A 15,572-nucleotide genomic window follows, 5' to 3' on the forward strand; every position below is an offset into this window, starting at 1 on the left:
CCGTATGCCGGACGAGGAGGTGGTGGTGGTAGTGCGGCACAGGGGCCGTATGCCGGACGAGGAGGTGGTGGTGGTAGTGCGGCACAGGGGCCGTATGCCGGACGAGGAGGTGGTGGTGGTAGTGCGGCACAGGGGCCGTATGCCGGACGAGGAGGTGGTGGTGGTAGTGCGGCACAGGGGCCGTATGCCGGACGAGGAGGTGGTGGTGGTAGTGCGGCACAGGGGCCGTATGCCGGACGAGGAGGTGGTGGTGGTAGTGCGGCACAGGGGCCGTATGCCGGACGAGGAGGTGGTGGTGGTAGTGCGGCACAGGGGCCGTATGCCGGACGAGGAGGTGGTGGTGGTAGTGCGGCACAGGGGCCGTATGCCGGACGAGGAGGTGGTGGTGGTAGTGCGGCACAGGGGCCGTATGCCGGACGAGGAGGTGGTGGTGGTAGTGCGGCACAGGGGCCGTATGCCGGACGAGGAGGTGGTGGTGGTAGTGCGGCACAGGGGCCGTATGCCGGACGAGGAGGTGGTGGTGGTAGTGCGGCACAGGGGCCGTATGCCGGACGAGGAGGTGGTGGTGGTAGTGCGGCACAGGGGCCGTATGCCGGACGAGGAGGTGGTGGTGGTAGTGCGGCACAGGGGCCGTATGCCGGACGAGGAGGTGGTGGTGGTAGTGCGGCACAGGGGCCGTATGCCGGACGAGGAGGTGGTGGTGGTAGTGCGGCACAGGGGCCGTATGCCGGACGAGGAGGTGGTGGTGGTAGTGCGGCACAGGGGCCGTATGCCGGACGAGGAGGTGGTGGTGGTAGTGCGGCACAGGGGCCGTATGCCGGACGAGGAGGTGGTGGTGGTAGTGCGGCACAGGGGCCGTATGCCGGACGAGGAGGTGGTGGTGGTAGTGCGGCACAGGGGCCGTATGCCGGACGAGGAGGTGGTGGTGGTAGTGCGGCACAGGGGCCGTATGCCGGACGAGGAGGTGGTGGTGGTAGTGCGGCACAGGGGCCGTATGCCGGACGAGGAGGTGGTGGTGGTAGTGCGGCACAGGGGCCGTATGCCGGACGAGGAGGTGGTGGTGGTAGTGCGGCACAGGGGCCGTATGCCGGACGAGGAGGTGGTGGTGGTAGTGCGGCACAGGGGCCGTATGCCGGACGAGGAGGTGGTGGTGGTAGTGCGGCACAGGGGCCGTATGCCGGACGAGGAGGTGGTGGTAGTGCGGCACAGGGGCCGTATGCCGGACGAGGAGGTGGTGGTAGTGCGGCACAGGGGCCGTATGCCGGACGAGGAGGTGGTGGTAGTGCGGCACAGGGGCCGTATGCCGGACGAGGAGGTGGTGGTAGTGCGGCACAGGGGCCGTATGCCGGACGAGGAGGTGGTGGTAGTGCGGCACAGGGGCCGTATGCCGGACGAGGAGGTGGTGGTAGTGCGGCACAGGGGCCGTATGCCGGACGAGGAGGTGGTGGTAGTGCGGCACAGGGGCCGTATGCCGGACGAGGAGGTGGTGGTAGTGCGGCACAGGGGCCGTATGCCGGACGAGGAGGTGGTGGTAGTGCGGCACAGGGGCCGTATGCCGGACGAGGAGGTGGTGGTAGTGCGGCACAGGGGCCGTATGCCGGACGAGGAGGTGGTGGTAGTGCGGCACAGGGGCCGTATGCCGGACGAGGAGGTGGTGGTAGTGCGGCACAGGGGCCGTATGCCGGACGAGGAGGTGGTGGTAGTGCGGCACAGGGGCCGTATGCCGGACGAGGAGGTGGTGGTAGTGCGGCACAGGGGCCGTATGCCGGACGAGGAGGTGGTGGTAGTGCGGCACAGGGGCCGTATGCCGGACGAGGAGGTGGTGGTAGTGCGGCACAGGGGCCGTATGCCGGACGAGGAGGTGGTGGTAGTGCGGCACAGGGGCCGTATGCCGGACGAGGAGGTGGTGGTAGTGCGGCACAGGGGCCGTATGCCGGACGAGGAGGTGGTGGTAGTGCGGCACAGGGGCCGTATGCCGGACGAGGAGGTGGTGGTAGTGCGGCACAGGGGCCGTATGCCGGACGAGGAGGTGGTGGTAGTGCGGCACAGGGGCCGTATGCCGGACGAGGAGGTGGTGGTAGTGCGGCACAGGGGCCGTATGCCGGACGAGGAGGTGGTGGTAGTGCGGCACAGGGGCCGTATGCCGGACGAGGAGGTGGTGGTAGTGCGGCACAGGGGCCGTATGCCGGACGAGGAGGTGGTGGTAGTGCGGCACAGGGGCCGTATGCCGGACGAGGAGGTGGTGGTAGTGCGGCACAGGGGCCGTATGCCGGACGAGGAGGTGGTGGTAGTGCGGCACAGGGGCCGTATGCCGGACGAGGAGGTGGTGGTAGTGCGGCACAGGGGCCGTATGCCGGACGAGGAGGTGGTGGTAGTGCGGCACAGGGGCCGTATGCCGGACGAGGAGGTGGTGGTAGTGCGGCACAGGGGCCGTATGCCGGACGAGGAGGTGGTGGTAGTGCGGCACAGGGGCCGTATGCCGGACGAGGAGGTGGTGGTAGTGCGGCACAGGGCCCGTATGCCGGACGAGGAGGTGGTGGTAGGGCGGCACAGGGCCCGTATACCGGACGAGGAGGTGGTGGTAGGGCGGCACAGGGGCCGTATACCGGACGAGGAGGTGGTGGTAGGGCGGCACAGGGGCCGTATACCGGACGATGAGGGAGGTGGTGCGGCACAGGGGCCGTATACCGGACGAGGAGGGAGGTGGTGCGGCACAGGGGCCGTATACCGGACGAGGAGGGAGGTGGTGCGGCACAGGGGCCGTATACAGGGGGGAGGTGGTGCGGCACAGGGGCCGTATACAGGGGGGGGAGGTGGTGTGGCACAGGGGCCGTATACAGGGGGGGGGGGAGGTGGTGTGGCACAGGGGCCGTATACAGGGGGGGAGGTGGTGTGGCACAGGGGCCGTATACAGGGGGGGATGGTGGTGTGGCACAGGGGCCGTATACGGGGGGGGGGGGGGGGGGGAGGTGGTGTGGCACAGGGGCCGTATACAGGGGGGAGGTGGTGTGGCACAGGGGCCGTATACAGGGGGGAGGTGGTGTGGCACAGGGGCCGTATACAGGGGGGAGGTGGTGTGGCACAGGGGCCGTATACAGGGGGGAGGTGGTGTGGCACAGGGGCCGTATACAGGGGGGGGATGGTGGTGTGGCACAGGGGCCGTATACGGGGGGGGGGGGGAGGTGGTGTGGCACAGGGGCCGTATACAGGGGGGAGGTGGTGTGGCACAGGGGCCGTATACAGGGGGGAGGTGGTGTGGCACAGGGGCCGTATACAGGGGGGAGGTGGTGTGGCACAGGGGCCGTATACAGGGGGGGAGGTGGTGTGGCACAGGGGCCGTATACAGGGGGGGATGGTGGTGTGGCACAGGGGCCGTATACGGGGGGGGGGGGGGGGGGAGGTGGTGTGGCACAGGGGCCGTATACAGGGGGGAGGTGGTGTGGCACAGGGGCCGTATACAGGGGGGAGGTGGTGTGGCACAGGGGCCGTATACAGGGGGGAGGTGGTGTGGCACAGGGGCCGTATACAGGGGGGAGGTGGTGTGGCACAGGGGCCGTATACGGGGGGGAGGTGGTGTGGCACAGGGGCCGTATACGGGGGGGAGGTGGTGTGGCACAGGGGCCGTATGGGGGGGGGGGGGGAGGTGGTGTGGCAGAGGGGCCGTATACAGGGGGAGGTGGTGTGGCAGAGGGGCCGTATACAGGGGGGAGGTGGTGTGGCACAGGGGCCGTATACAGGGGGAGGTGGTGTGGCACAGGGGCCGTATACAGGGGGAGGTGGTGTGGCACAGGGGCCGTATACAGGGGGGAGGTGGTGTGGCACAGGGGCCGTATACAGGGGGAGGTGGTGTGGCACAGGGGCCGTATACAGGGGGGAGTGGTGTGGCAGAGGGGCCGTATACAGGGGGAGGTGGTGTGGCACAGGGGCCGTATACAGGGGGGAGGTGGTGTGGCACAGGGGCCGTATACAGGGGGGAGGTGGTGTGGCACAGGGGCCGTATACAGGGGGGAGGTGGTGTGGCACAGGGGCCGTATACGGGGGGGGGAGGTGGTGTGGCACAGGGGCCGTATACGGGGGGGGAGGTGGTGTGGCACAGGGGCCGTATACAGGGGGGGGGGGGGAGGTGGTGTGGCACAGGGGCCGTATACGGGGGGGGGGGGGGAGGTGGTGTGGCACAGGGGCCGTATACGGGGGGGAGGTGGTGTGGCACAGGGGCCGTATACGGGGGGGGAGGTGGTGTGGCACAGGGGCCGTATACGGGGGGGGAGGTGGTGTGGCACAGGGGCCGTATACGGGGGGGGAGGTGGTGTGGCACAGGGGCCGTATACGGGGGGGGAGGTGGTGTGGCACAGGGGCCGTATACGGGGGGGGGGGGGGGGAGGTGGTGTGGCACAGGGGCCGTATACGGGGGGGGGAGGTGGTGTGGCACAGGGGCCGTATACGGGGGGGGAGGTGGTGTGGCACAGGGGCCGTATACGGGGGGGGAGGTGGTGTGGCACAGGGGCCGTATACGGGGGGGGAGGTGGTGTGGCACAGGGGCCGTATACGGGGGGGGAGGTGGTGTGGCACAGGGGCCGTATACGGGGGGGGAGGTGGTGTGGCACAGGGGCCGTATACGGGGGGAGGTGGTGTGGCACAGGGGCCGTATACGGGGGGAGGTGGTGTGGCACAGGGGCCGTATACAGGGGGGAGGTGGTGTGGCACAGGGGCCGTATACAGGGGGGAGGTGGTGTGGCACAGGGGCCGTATACAGGGGGGAGGTGGTGTGGCACAGGGGCCGTATACGGGGGGGAGGTGGTGTGGCACAGGGGCCGTATACGGGGGGGAGGTGGTGTGGCACAGGGACCGTATACAAGGGGGAGGTGGTGTGGCACAGGGGCCGTATACGGGGGGGGAGGTGGTGTGGCACAGGGGCCGTGTACAGGGGGGAGGTGGTGTGGCACAGGGACCGTATACAGGGGGGAGGTGGTGTGGCACAGGGGCCGTATACGGGGGGGAGGTGGTGTGGCACAGGGGCCGTATACAGGGGGGGGGGGAGGTGGTGTGGCACAGGGGCCGTATACGGGGGGGGGGGGGGGGGGAGGTGGTGTGGCACAGGGGCCGTATACGGGGGGGAGGTGGTGTGGCACAGGGGCCGTATACGGGGGGGAGGTGGTGTGGCACAGGGGCCGTATACGGGGGGGAGGTGGTGTGGCACAGGGGCCGTATACGGGGGGGGAGGTGGTGTGGCACAGGGGCCGTATACGGGGGGGGAGGTGGTGTGGCACAGGGGCCGTATACGGGGGGGGAGGTGGTGTGGCACAGGGGCCGTATACGGGGGGGGGGAGGTGGTGTGGCACAGGGGCCGTATACGGGGGGGGAGGTGGTGTGGCACAGGGGCCGTATACGGGGGGGGAGGTGGTGTGGCACAGGGGCCGTATACAGGGGGGGAGGTGGTGTGGCACAGGGGCCGTATACGGGGGGGGAGGTGGTGTGGCACAGGGGCCGTATACGGGGGGGGAGGTGGTGTGGCACAGGGGCCGTATACGGGGGGGGAGGTGGTGTGGCACAGGGGCCGTATACGGGGGGAGGTGGTGTGGCACAGGGGCCGTATACGGGGGGAGGTGGTGTGGCACAGGGGCCGTATACAGGGGGGAGGTGGTGTGGCACAGGGGCCGTATACAGGGGGGAGGTGGTGTGGCACAGGGGCCGTATACAGGGGGGAGGTGGTGTGGCACAGGGGCCGTATACGGGGGGGAGGTGGTGTGGCACAGGGGCCGTATACGGGGGGGAGGTGGTGTGGCACAGGGACCGTATACAAGGGGGAGGTGGTGTGGCACAGGGGCCGTATACGGGGGGGGAGGTGGTGTGGCACAGGGGCCGTGTACAGGGGGGAGGTGGTGTGGCACAGGGACCGTATACAGGGGGGAGGTGGTGTGGCACAGGGGCCGTATACGGGGGGGAGGTGGTGTGGCACAGGGGCCGTATAAAGGGGGGAGGTGGTGTGGCACAGGGACCGTATGCCGGACGAGGAGGTGGTGGTAGTGCGGCACAGGGGCCGTATGCCGGACGAGGAGGTGGTGGTAGTGCGGCACAGGGGCCGTATGCCGGACGAGGAGGTGGTGGTAGTGCGGCACAGGGGCCGTATGCCGGACGAGGAGGTGGTGGTAGTGCGGCACAGGGGCCGTATGCCGGACGAGGAGGTGGTGGTAGTGCGGCACAGGGGCCGTATGCCGGACGAGGAGGTGGTGGTAGTGCGGCACAGGGGCCGTATGCCGGACGAGGAGGTGGTGGTAGTGCGGCACAGGGGCCGTATGCCGGACGAGGAGGTGGTGGTAGTGCGGCACAGGGGCCGTATGCCGGACGAGGAGGTGGTGGTAGTGCGGCACAGGGGCCGTATGCCGGACGAGGAGGTGGTGGTAGGGCGGCACAGGGCCCGTATACCGGACGAGGAGGTGGTGGTAGGGCGGCACAGGGGCCGTATACCGGACGAGGAGGTGGTGGTAGGGCGGCACAGGGGCCGTATACCGGACGATGAGGGAGGTGGTGCGGCACAGGGGCCGTATACCGGACGAGGAGGGAGGTGGTGCGGCACAGGGGCCGTATACCGGACGAGGAGGGAGGTGGTGCGGCACAGGGGCCGTATACAGGGGGGAGGTGGTGCGGCACAGGGGCCGTATACAGGGGGGGGGAGGTGGTGTGGCACAGGGGCCGTATACAGGGGGGAGGTGGTGTGGCACAGGGGCCGTATACAGGGGGGAGGTGGTGTGGCACAGGGGCCGTATACAGGGGGGAGGTGGTGTGGCACAGGGGCCGTATACAGGGGGGAGGTGGTGTGGCACAGGGGCCGTATACAGGGGGGAGGTGGTGTGGCACAGGGGCCGTATACAGGGGGGAGGTGGTGTGGCACAGGGGCCGTATACAGGGGGGAGGTGGTGTGGCACAGGGGCCGTATACAGGGGGGAGGTGGTGTGGCACAGGGGCCGTATACAGGGGGGAGGTGGTGTGGCACAGGGGCCGTATACAGGGGGGAGGTGGTGTGGCACAGGGGCCGTATACAGGGGGGAGGTGGTGTGGCACAGGGGCCGTATACAGGGGGGAGGTGGTGTGGCACAGGGGCCGTATACAGGGGGGAGGTGGTGTGGCACAGGGGCCGTATACAGGGGGGAGGTGGTGTGGCACAGGGGCCGTATACAGGGGGGGAGGTGGTGTGGCACAGGGGCCGTATACAGGGGGGAGGTGGTGTGGCACAGGGGCCGTATACAGGGGGGAGGTGGTGTGGCACAGGGGCCGTATACGGGGGGGAGGTGGTGTGGCACAGGGGCCGTATGGGGGGGGGGGGAGGTGCTGTGGCAGAGGGGCCGTATACAGGGGGAGGTGGTGTGGCAGAGGGGCCGTATACAGGGGGGAGGTGGTGTGGCACAGGGGCCGTATACAGGGGGGAGGTGGTGTGGCACAGGGGCCGTATACAGGGGGAGGTGGTGTGGCACAGGGGCCGTATACAGGGGGGAGGTGGTGTGGCACAGGGGCCGTATACAGGGGGAGGTGGTGTGGCACAGGGGCCGTATACAGGGGGGAGTGGTGTGGCAGAGGGGCCGTATACAGGGGGAGGTGGTGTGGCACAGGGGCCGTATAGAGGGGGGAGGTGGTGTGGCACAGGGGCCGTATACAGGGGGGAGGTGGTGTGGCACAGGGGCCGTATACGGGGGGGGGGGGGGGAGGTGGTGTGGCACAGGGGCCGTATACGGGGGGGGGGGAGGTGGTGTGGCACAGGGGCCGTATACGGGGGGGGAGGTGGTGTGGCACAGGGGCCGTATACAGGGGGGGGGGGGGAGGTGGTGTGGCACAGGGGCTGTATACGGGGGGGGGGGGGAGGTGGTGTGGCACAGGGGCCGTATACGGGGGGGAGGTGGTGTGGCACAGGGGCCGTATACGGGGGGGAGGTGGTGTGGCACAGGGGCCGTATACAGGGGGGAGGTGGTGTGGCACAGGGGCCGTATACAGGGGGGAGGTGGTGTGGCACAGGGGCCGTATACGGGGGGGAGGTGGTGTGGCACAGGGACCGTATACAAGGGGGAGGTGGTGTGGCACAGGGGCCGTATACGGGGGGGGAGGTGGTGTGGCACAGGGGCCGTGTACAGGGGGGAGGTGGTGTGGCACAGGGGCCGTATAAAGGGGGGAGGTGGTGTGGCACAGGGGCCGTATACGGGGGGGAGGTGGTGTGGCACAGGGACCGTATACAGGGGGGAGGTGGTGTGGCACAGGGGCCGTATACGGGGGGGAGGTGGTGTGGCACAGGGACCGTATACGGGGGGGAGGTGATGTGGCACAGGGGCCGTATACGGGGGGGAGGTGGTGTGGCACAGGGGCCGTATACAGGGGGGAGGTGGTGTGGCACAGGGGCCGTGTACGTGGGAGAGGCGAGCCCCCGCACTGCCCTCCCCGCCGCCACCGTGCATCCCCATCACCCACCCGGCGTCCCGCCTTTCCAGGACAGCTCACCTAGCATGTGGAATTAGACGTGTGGCGGCCGAGCCCGGTCCTGTGCTCTCCGTGTCCCCGGTTATGACTTGGCTGCTCGCACTCCCAGTACAACTGCCGCTCACACATCCGCTTCCTGGAGAACTGCGAGGAGCGGCGTGCGCGGGCTCCCCCTGCCGGCCGGAGGCGCTCTTACACTGGCCGGAGCTCCGTGCTAGAGCCAGGCTCTGTGCGACTCTCCGCTGTCCGCACACACCTCTGTGCGGGAGAGAAAGCGGCCTCTGTCCCGGCTTATGTTTTTATTTTCCGTCCAGGCTTGCCCTCAGTTATCATGGATACTGGCTGCTTTCTATTGCACTTATGCCCTTACTCAATATGGCCGTCCTCAGTCTCTGGACCCGCCCACAGGGTAGAGCAGTGTCAGGACGGTTGCTGGCTCGGATTGTTCTAGTAGCGAAGCAGTCAGCAAGGTGGTGGCAGGATGAGTCTGACCCCGCAGGTGTACTGGGCACAGCGGCACCATGAGCTGTATATCCGGGTGGAGCTCAGCGACGTGCAGGTAACGTCCTCAGTCACCACTGGGCTCAGCATCCTGCCTGTGTCCCTGCTGCACCGGGGGTCTATAGGACAGGTGCATGCCCACCACTGAGCACCCCACTGCCATGTACCGTGGGAAATGCTCAACCGATAGGATTCAGCTACAAAGTTGGTATTGTTACATGTGCACCTGGGGGAGTAGCCACGCGTGCCCCCCTCGCGAGCGCCCCGGGGGAGTAGCCACGCGTGCCCCCCTCGCGAGCGCCCCAGGGGAGTAGCCACGCGTGCCCCCCTCGCGAGCGCCCCGGGGGAGTAGCCACGCGCGCCCCCCTCACGAGCGCCCCGGGGGAGTAGTCACGCGCGCCCCCCTCGCGAGCGCCCCGGGGGAGTAGCCACGCGCGCCCCCCTCGCGAGCGCCCCGGGGGAGTAGCCACGCGCGCCCCCCTCGCGAGCGCCCCGGGGGAGTAGCCACGCGCGCCCCCCTCGCGAGCGCCCCGGGGGAGTAGCCACGCGCGCCCCCCTCGCGAGTTCCCCGGGGGAGTAGCCACGCATGCCCCCCTCGCGAGCGCCCCGGGGGAGTAGCCACGCGCGCCCCCCTCGCGAGCGCCCCGGGGGAGTAGCCACGCGCGCCCCCCTCGCGAGCGCCCCGGGGGAGTAGCCACGCGCGCCCCCCTCGCGAGCGCCCCGGGGGAGTAGCCACGCGCGCCCCCCTCGCGAGCGCCCCGGGGGAGTAGCCACGCGCGCCCCCGTCGCGAGCGCCCCGGGGGAGTAGCCACGCGCGCCCCCGTCGCGAGCGCCCCGGGGGAGTAGCCACGCTCGCCCCCCTCGCGAGCGCCCCGGGGGAGTAGCCACGCGCGCCCCCCTCGCAAGCGCCCCGGGGGAGTAGCCACGCGCGCCCCCCTCGCGAGCTCCCCGGGGGAGTAGCCAGGCGCGCCCCCCTCGCGAGCGCCCCGGGGGAGTAGCCACGCGCGCACCCATCACGAGCGCCCCGGGGGAGTAGCCACGCGCGCACCCCTCGCGAGCGCCCCGGGGGAGTAGCCACGCGCGCCCCCCTCGCGAGCGCCCCGGGGGAGTAGCCACGCGCGCCCCCCTCGCGAGCTCCCCGAGGGAGTAGCTAGGCGTGCCCCCCTCGCGAGCGCCCCGGGGGAGTAGGATTCAGCCACAAAGTTGGTATTGTTATATGTGCCCCCCTCGCGAGCACCCCGGGGAGATCTGTCTAGGGACACCAGAGACAAAATTGTAGACCTGCACAAGGCTGGGATGGGCTACAGAACAATAGGCAAGCAGGTTGGGGAGAAGGCAACAACTGTTGTCATAATTATTAGAAAATGGAAGAAACACAAGATGACTGTCAATCTTCCTTGGCCTGGGGCTCCATGTAAGATCTCGCCTCGGGGGGTAAGGAGGATTCTGAGAAAGGTCAGGAATCAGCCCAGGACTACACAGGAGGACCTGGTCAATGACCTGAAGACAGCTGGGACCACAGTGCGGCGCTCATAGCAATCTGGCAGTGGCAACCGTGGAGGTCTGCAGAAGATGTCTAGTTGTCATGCCAACCCATCAGTGACCCGCAATCACGTGACAGGGATCACTGATGGGCGGAAGTGCACTTTAAATGCCGATGACATAGTTTGACAGTGGCATTTAACTAGTTAACAGCTGCTGGTGGTTTGCGATTCCACCTGCGGCTGTTCCGGGCACATGTCAGCTGTTCAAAACAGCATAATTGTACAAAAGAGCATCACAATTCAAATTGCTGGGGGGGTCACGTAAGTGCTAACAAGCCAAGAGGGGCACAATGGGGGTCTGACCTACAAGACTGCACACAAATGAAGAATAAGCGCAGGGAAGTGTACAAAAGAATCTGACATTGAATTAAATGGACACGTGAGCGTCACAACTGGACCATGGAGCAGTGCAAGTATTCTAATGAATTACATCATGTGTGCGCTTACCTGGGGGGAAGGGATGGTACTAGTGTGGTGATTTGGGTTTCTGGGAAACCGGTCATTCATGGACTGTAGAAGTTACCATAGTTCTTGTTCTTGCTTTGTCCCCTAATGAGTGGTTCAGAGAAAAGGATTTTACGGTGAGTACACAAAAATCCCTGTTTCTCCTTCACCTCTTGTAACCACAGACCTGGTTACAACACACACAAAAATTGCTTAAAAAGTTAGTTACACATTGACTGTTATTCTCTTTTGCAAATAGTTCTGTAAAACAGGAAGCCAGATATAATCCTGTTCATGGCGCTCATGATCAGGTTACATATGGTGGACTGTTCCATGGTAGATTTCAGGCCCCAGGAGCAGCTGCGTTGGGATTAATGTCCCTCTGGTCATTGCTCTTCACTATAATCGAATGCTTGTGAATCCGTATAATTATCTAAGATGTGCGTGTGAGTAGCGTCTAGGCTAGCTGTTTACAAACAGAATGCCCTCCGTAAGGCGGTGTGCACACAGTTTTTGAAGATGAAGATTCATCTGGAAAATACTGGCAGTGTTTTTTTCCTGAAGCGTCTTTGGCATCTCTTTGGTTGATTTTGCGTTTCTGCACCCATTGACTTCAATTGAGGCTGGTTTCACACTTGCGTTTTAAAACGCATGTGTTTAAAAAAAACGCATGTAAACGCGTGCAAACGCCGCGTTTTTTTGACGCATGCGTTTTTGCATGTGGTGGAAAAAACGCGGCGTTTTACCGCGTTTACATGCGTTTTTTAATGCGTTTGCGTTTTTTAAGCGCATGCAGATAAATGTGTGACAGCTGCCAATCATCAAAATAAAGTAAAAAACCCACTATAAACAGAAAGAGCTAGGGTTAGGGGTAGGGATCCTAACCCTAAAGGGATCCTAACCCTACCCTTAAAGGGGTTAGGGGTAGGATTCCTTTATCAATTTTATGGTGTGGGGTGGTTTATCAGTGTGTTTTTTTTTGTTTGTTTTTTAATAACGCATGCGTTTTTAACGCATGCAAACGCATGTGGTTAAAAACGCATGCGTTTACATAGACAGCAATGCATTTTTTTGCCGCAAAAAAACGTATGCGTTTTTTTGCGGCAAAAAAAACCCGCTGCTAAAATTACTACATGTTGCATTTCTGCAACACAACGCATGCATAAAAAAGACACATGCGGTGGAAAAATGCGGCAAAACGCATGCAAAAAAGCATGCGTTTTTAATGTTAAGTATAGGGAAAAAACGCATGCGTTTTTTTGCGTTTTTTACCGCAAAAACGCAAAAAAAAACCCCGCAAATGTGAAACCAGCCTGAGTCAGTCAAATCTGCAGCAAAAATGCAGGTGTAAAAATGTTTGCGTACTTGTTGAGTTTTTGCTTGCATTTTTACTGTCTTCCTATTCTGTTTCCCACGCTGTCATCTGTGTGGTGTGACATCGTTGGAAACACCGGTGCGGTGGCTCTTATCGGTGGTAATGTTACTGCCAGTAAGTCCGTCAGTCAGAGCTCTGCGGGTCATGCTGTCAGATGTGAGCGTGACCCCACAGCTGTGACTTGCGGTAAAAAGCTTACTGCTGGTCAGCAGGCGTGGGCTGATGGGATTACTCTTCCCATCAGCCTATGTCTGCTGTCACTAATAGCAGTGATGGCAGGAGCCGCTGATTGGAGACGTAGTCTCTCATCAACCGGTGCCTGTGCGTAAAAAAAAAGACAAAACATGTAAATAAGTACGGTACATGCATATTCAAATAAAAAGCACATTATACTCACCTAACACCAAATCCCCGACGCCCTAGTCACCTATAAAAAAATGTAAAATAATAAGCCACCATATACTCACCTGTCCGCTTAGTCCACGTAATCCCGAGTGTCTTATGGCGATCTCACGTGTAATACAGTCACATCGGGAGATGTGACCACTTTAAAAAAAAAGTCAGCTTTAAAAAAAAAAAGGCTAAAAACTATTGTGAAATCCGTGTAAGTTTCAGTATGCTGGGCTGAATCTGCTGAGTCGGATCACCATCCCCCACAACCTGCCCACTGCTGACCCTGAGCTCTACCTTGTGTTATTCCAGGTGACAAGTTCACTTATTTAGGCAAAAATGCAAATAAGACTTTACCTTATTGATACTTTGGGTTGTGAATCTTGTGCAGCTCAGTGATCAAATCAAGACCACAAAGAACAAAAAGACAGCGCCACAATGGATGGTGAAAAAATAAGAGCTTACTTTTATTCTGCCTCCTGTAGCGACGTTTCGGTTAACAGACCTTTTTTTGATCAGTGATCAAATCAGTCTTTATATGAAAAACAAAAATATCCCTACAGGAATGTGAGACATTCCCATAAGAGGCCCTATCAGGATTGCTATACTGTCGATCATTGCTCGGTTGGGCAGTAGGCGGGAGTTCACTCACAAAACTACTATGCGATTTAAACTTTTTATTTTATTTTTTTCAAAAGGCAATGCCAAGATGTAATTTTACTCAGTTTCCTATTACCTACATGCCCATATAGACGTCTTAGGAGGGTGGATCTTACTGACAAATTCCCTTTAAAGGGACTCTGTCACCTGAATTTGGAGGGAACAATCTTCAGCCATGGAGGCGGGGTTTTTGGGTGTTTGATTCACCCTTTCCTTACCCGCTGGCTGCATGCTGGCTGCAATATTAGATTGAAGTTCATTCTCTGTCCTCCGTAGTACATGCCTGCGCTGTGCAATCTTGCCTTTCGCAGGCGTGTACTATGGAAGACAGAGAATGAACTTCAATCCAATATTGCAGCCAGCATGCAGCCAGCGGGTAAGGAAAGGGTGAATCAAACACCCAAAAACCCCGCCTCCATGGCTGAAGATTGTTCCCTCCAAATTCAGGTGACAGTGTCCCTTTAAGGGACCTTCAATCAAATAGGGAAAATGGGCACAGATCAGTTATGTAAAGTCCACATTCCATTTCTTCAATTTTTGGCAATATGATTACATGCCACGGACCACCGACAGGGCACCCGGACCAGGGTCCGGCAAATGGTTTTGCTCAACGCTAGTACAGAGCATTCAGGTAATGTAACTTTTAAGAGGGGCTTTTACCCCCTTTGTCAGTGTGGGAGGTGATATTATAAACTGCACAAAGAGATGGTGGTGTATTTCCTCCAACTACAGCGTGTCCTCAAAACTGAGTGTCCGCTGCATTACCTCTTAGATTACCTTGTATGTCTGCTGCTGCGTTACCTCTTACTGATGTTCGTCCTTCGTTTTCGATGACCATGACTTCAGGGTTAGAAGAGAATTAGTAGTTATCGGTCCGGAGGTGGCTGATGAGTCCAATCTGGGCCCTGAAGGTTTGCCCACATACTTGACATAAGGAAGCACATGTGGTCAGTACACCAGATTCTACTTGTGCCTTGCGTACAGCGCGCTTTCTTTTTGCGTCAAAGATTTTCCTATCTTCAGCTGCACGTGCTCCTGAGGTGATCCTGCCCCGCCAACCTGGATGATCCAGGGCAAGCTCTTCCCATTCACTGGTGTTGACTTCCAGGTTTTTGAGAGACACCTTAAGGCAGTCTTTATAGCGCTTCTTCTGCCCCCCAACTGCTCGCTTTCCTTGGCACAGTTCTCCGTACAGCAGTTGTTTCGGTAGTCGGCTGTCAGGCATTCTGACCACATGTCCAGCCTACCTGGCTTGGACTTTCAGCAGGAGAGTGTAAACGCTGCAGAGCCCAGTTTGTTCCAGAATTGCCGTGTCCGGGACAATGTCTTGCCACCTGATGTGGAGGAGTCTGCGGAGGCAACTCATGTGGAAATGATTAAGCTGTTTAGCATGTCGGCTGTACACTGTCCAGGTCTCGCTAGCATAGAGAAGTGTGGTGAGGACCACCGCGCAGTAGACCTTCAGCTTGGTGGTAAGGCTGAGCCCCCTTCGTTCCCAGACGTTCTTACGCAGTTTCCCGAAGGCGGCACTGGCTTTGGCGATTCTGTTGTTAACCTCAGCGTCTATGGTTACTTCACGGGAAAGTGTGCTTTCTAAGTAGGTGAAGTTATCGACTGTTTTGAGGTTTTGCTCCTTCACAGTGACACGTGGCTCCTTGTACAGTTTTCCTGGAACCGGTTGATAAATGACTTCTGTTTTTCTAATGTTGATCTCGAGACCAAAACTGTCGCAAGCTTGCGAAAAACAGTCCATTTCATGCTGCATCTGCTGTTCCGTGCTAGCGTTAAGTGCACAGTCATCAGCAAATAATAATTCACAGATAACAGTCTCATGCACTTTCGTAACCGCCTTCAGGCGTGTTGAGTTGAAAAGCTTGCCATCAGTCCTGTACCTAACCTGGATTCCATCTTCACAGTTGTTAAAGGCATCACTTAACATTGCAGAGAACAGCATACTGAACAGGGTTGGAGCAAGCACACAGCTGTGTTTTACGCCGTTTGTTACTGGGAAAGCCTCAGATACGTCTCCATCGTTCAGAATCTTCACCATCATGCCATCATGGAACTGCCGGATGACTGAGATGAACTTGCTCGAGCAGCCGAATTTTGCCATGATCTTCCACAGGCCGTCTCTACTGACTGTGTTGAAAGCCTTGGTCAAATCAACAAAAGTTACATAAAGGTCACGGTGTTGCTCC

General features: G+C 61.3%; 2 protein-coding genes across 3 annotated transcripts in view; one reads left to right on the forward strand and one right to left on the reverse strand.

Annotated features, from left to right (window-relative positions):
• The window catches only part of DPP8 (dipeptidyl peptidase 8), an 80,385-nt gene extending 71,614 nt beyond the window's left edge, over positions 1-8,771 (reverse strand). The window contains exon 1 of one of the 2 annotated variants that reach the window (XM_069766361.1): positions 8,482-8,771. In XM_069766361.1, coding sequence (XP_069622462.1) covers positions 8,482-8,488 — 7 coding nt within the window. In that variant the 5' untranslated portion in view covers positions 8,489-8,771. The remainder of the gene's footprint in view (positions 1-8,481) is intronic. The other variant, XM_069766362.1, reaches the window with a different exon arrangement.
• Positions 8,633-15,572, forward strand: part of HACD3 (3-hydroxyacyl-CoA dehydratase 3) — an 82,162-nt gene continuing 75,222 nt past the window's right edge. The window contains exon 1 of the mRNA XM_069766364.1: positions 8,633-9,019. Coding sequence (XP_069622465.1) covers positions 8,942-9,019 — 78 coding nt within the window. The 5' untranslated portion in view covers positions 8,633-8,941. The remainder of the gene's footprint in view (positions 9,020-15,572) is intronic.

This window comes from Ranitomeya imitator, chromosome 4 (genome assembly GCF_032444005.1).
Source record: "Ranitomeya imitator isolate aRanImi1 chromosome 4, aRanImi1.pri, whole genome shotgun sequence".
NCBI classification, from domain to species: domain Eukaryota; kingdom Metazoa; phylum Chordata; class Amphibia; order Anura; family Dendrobatidae; genus Ranitomeya; species Ranitomeya imitator.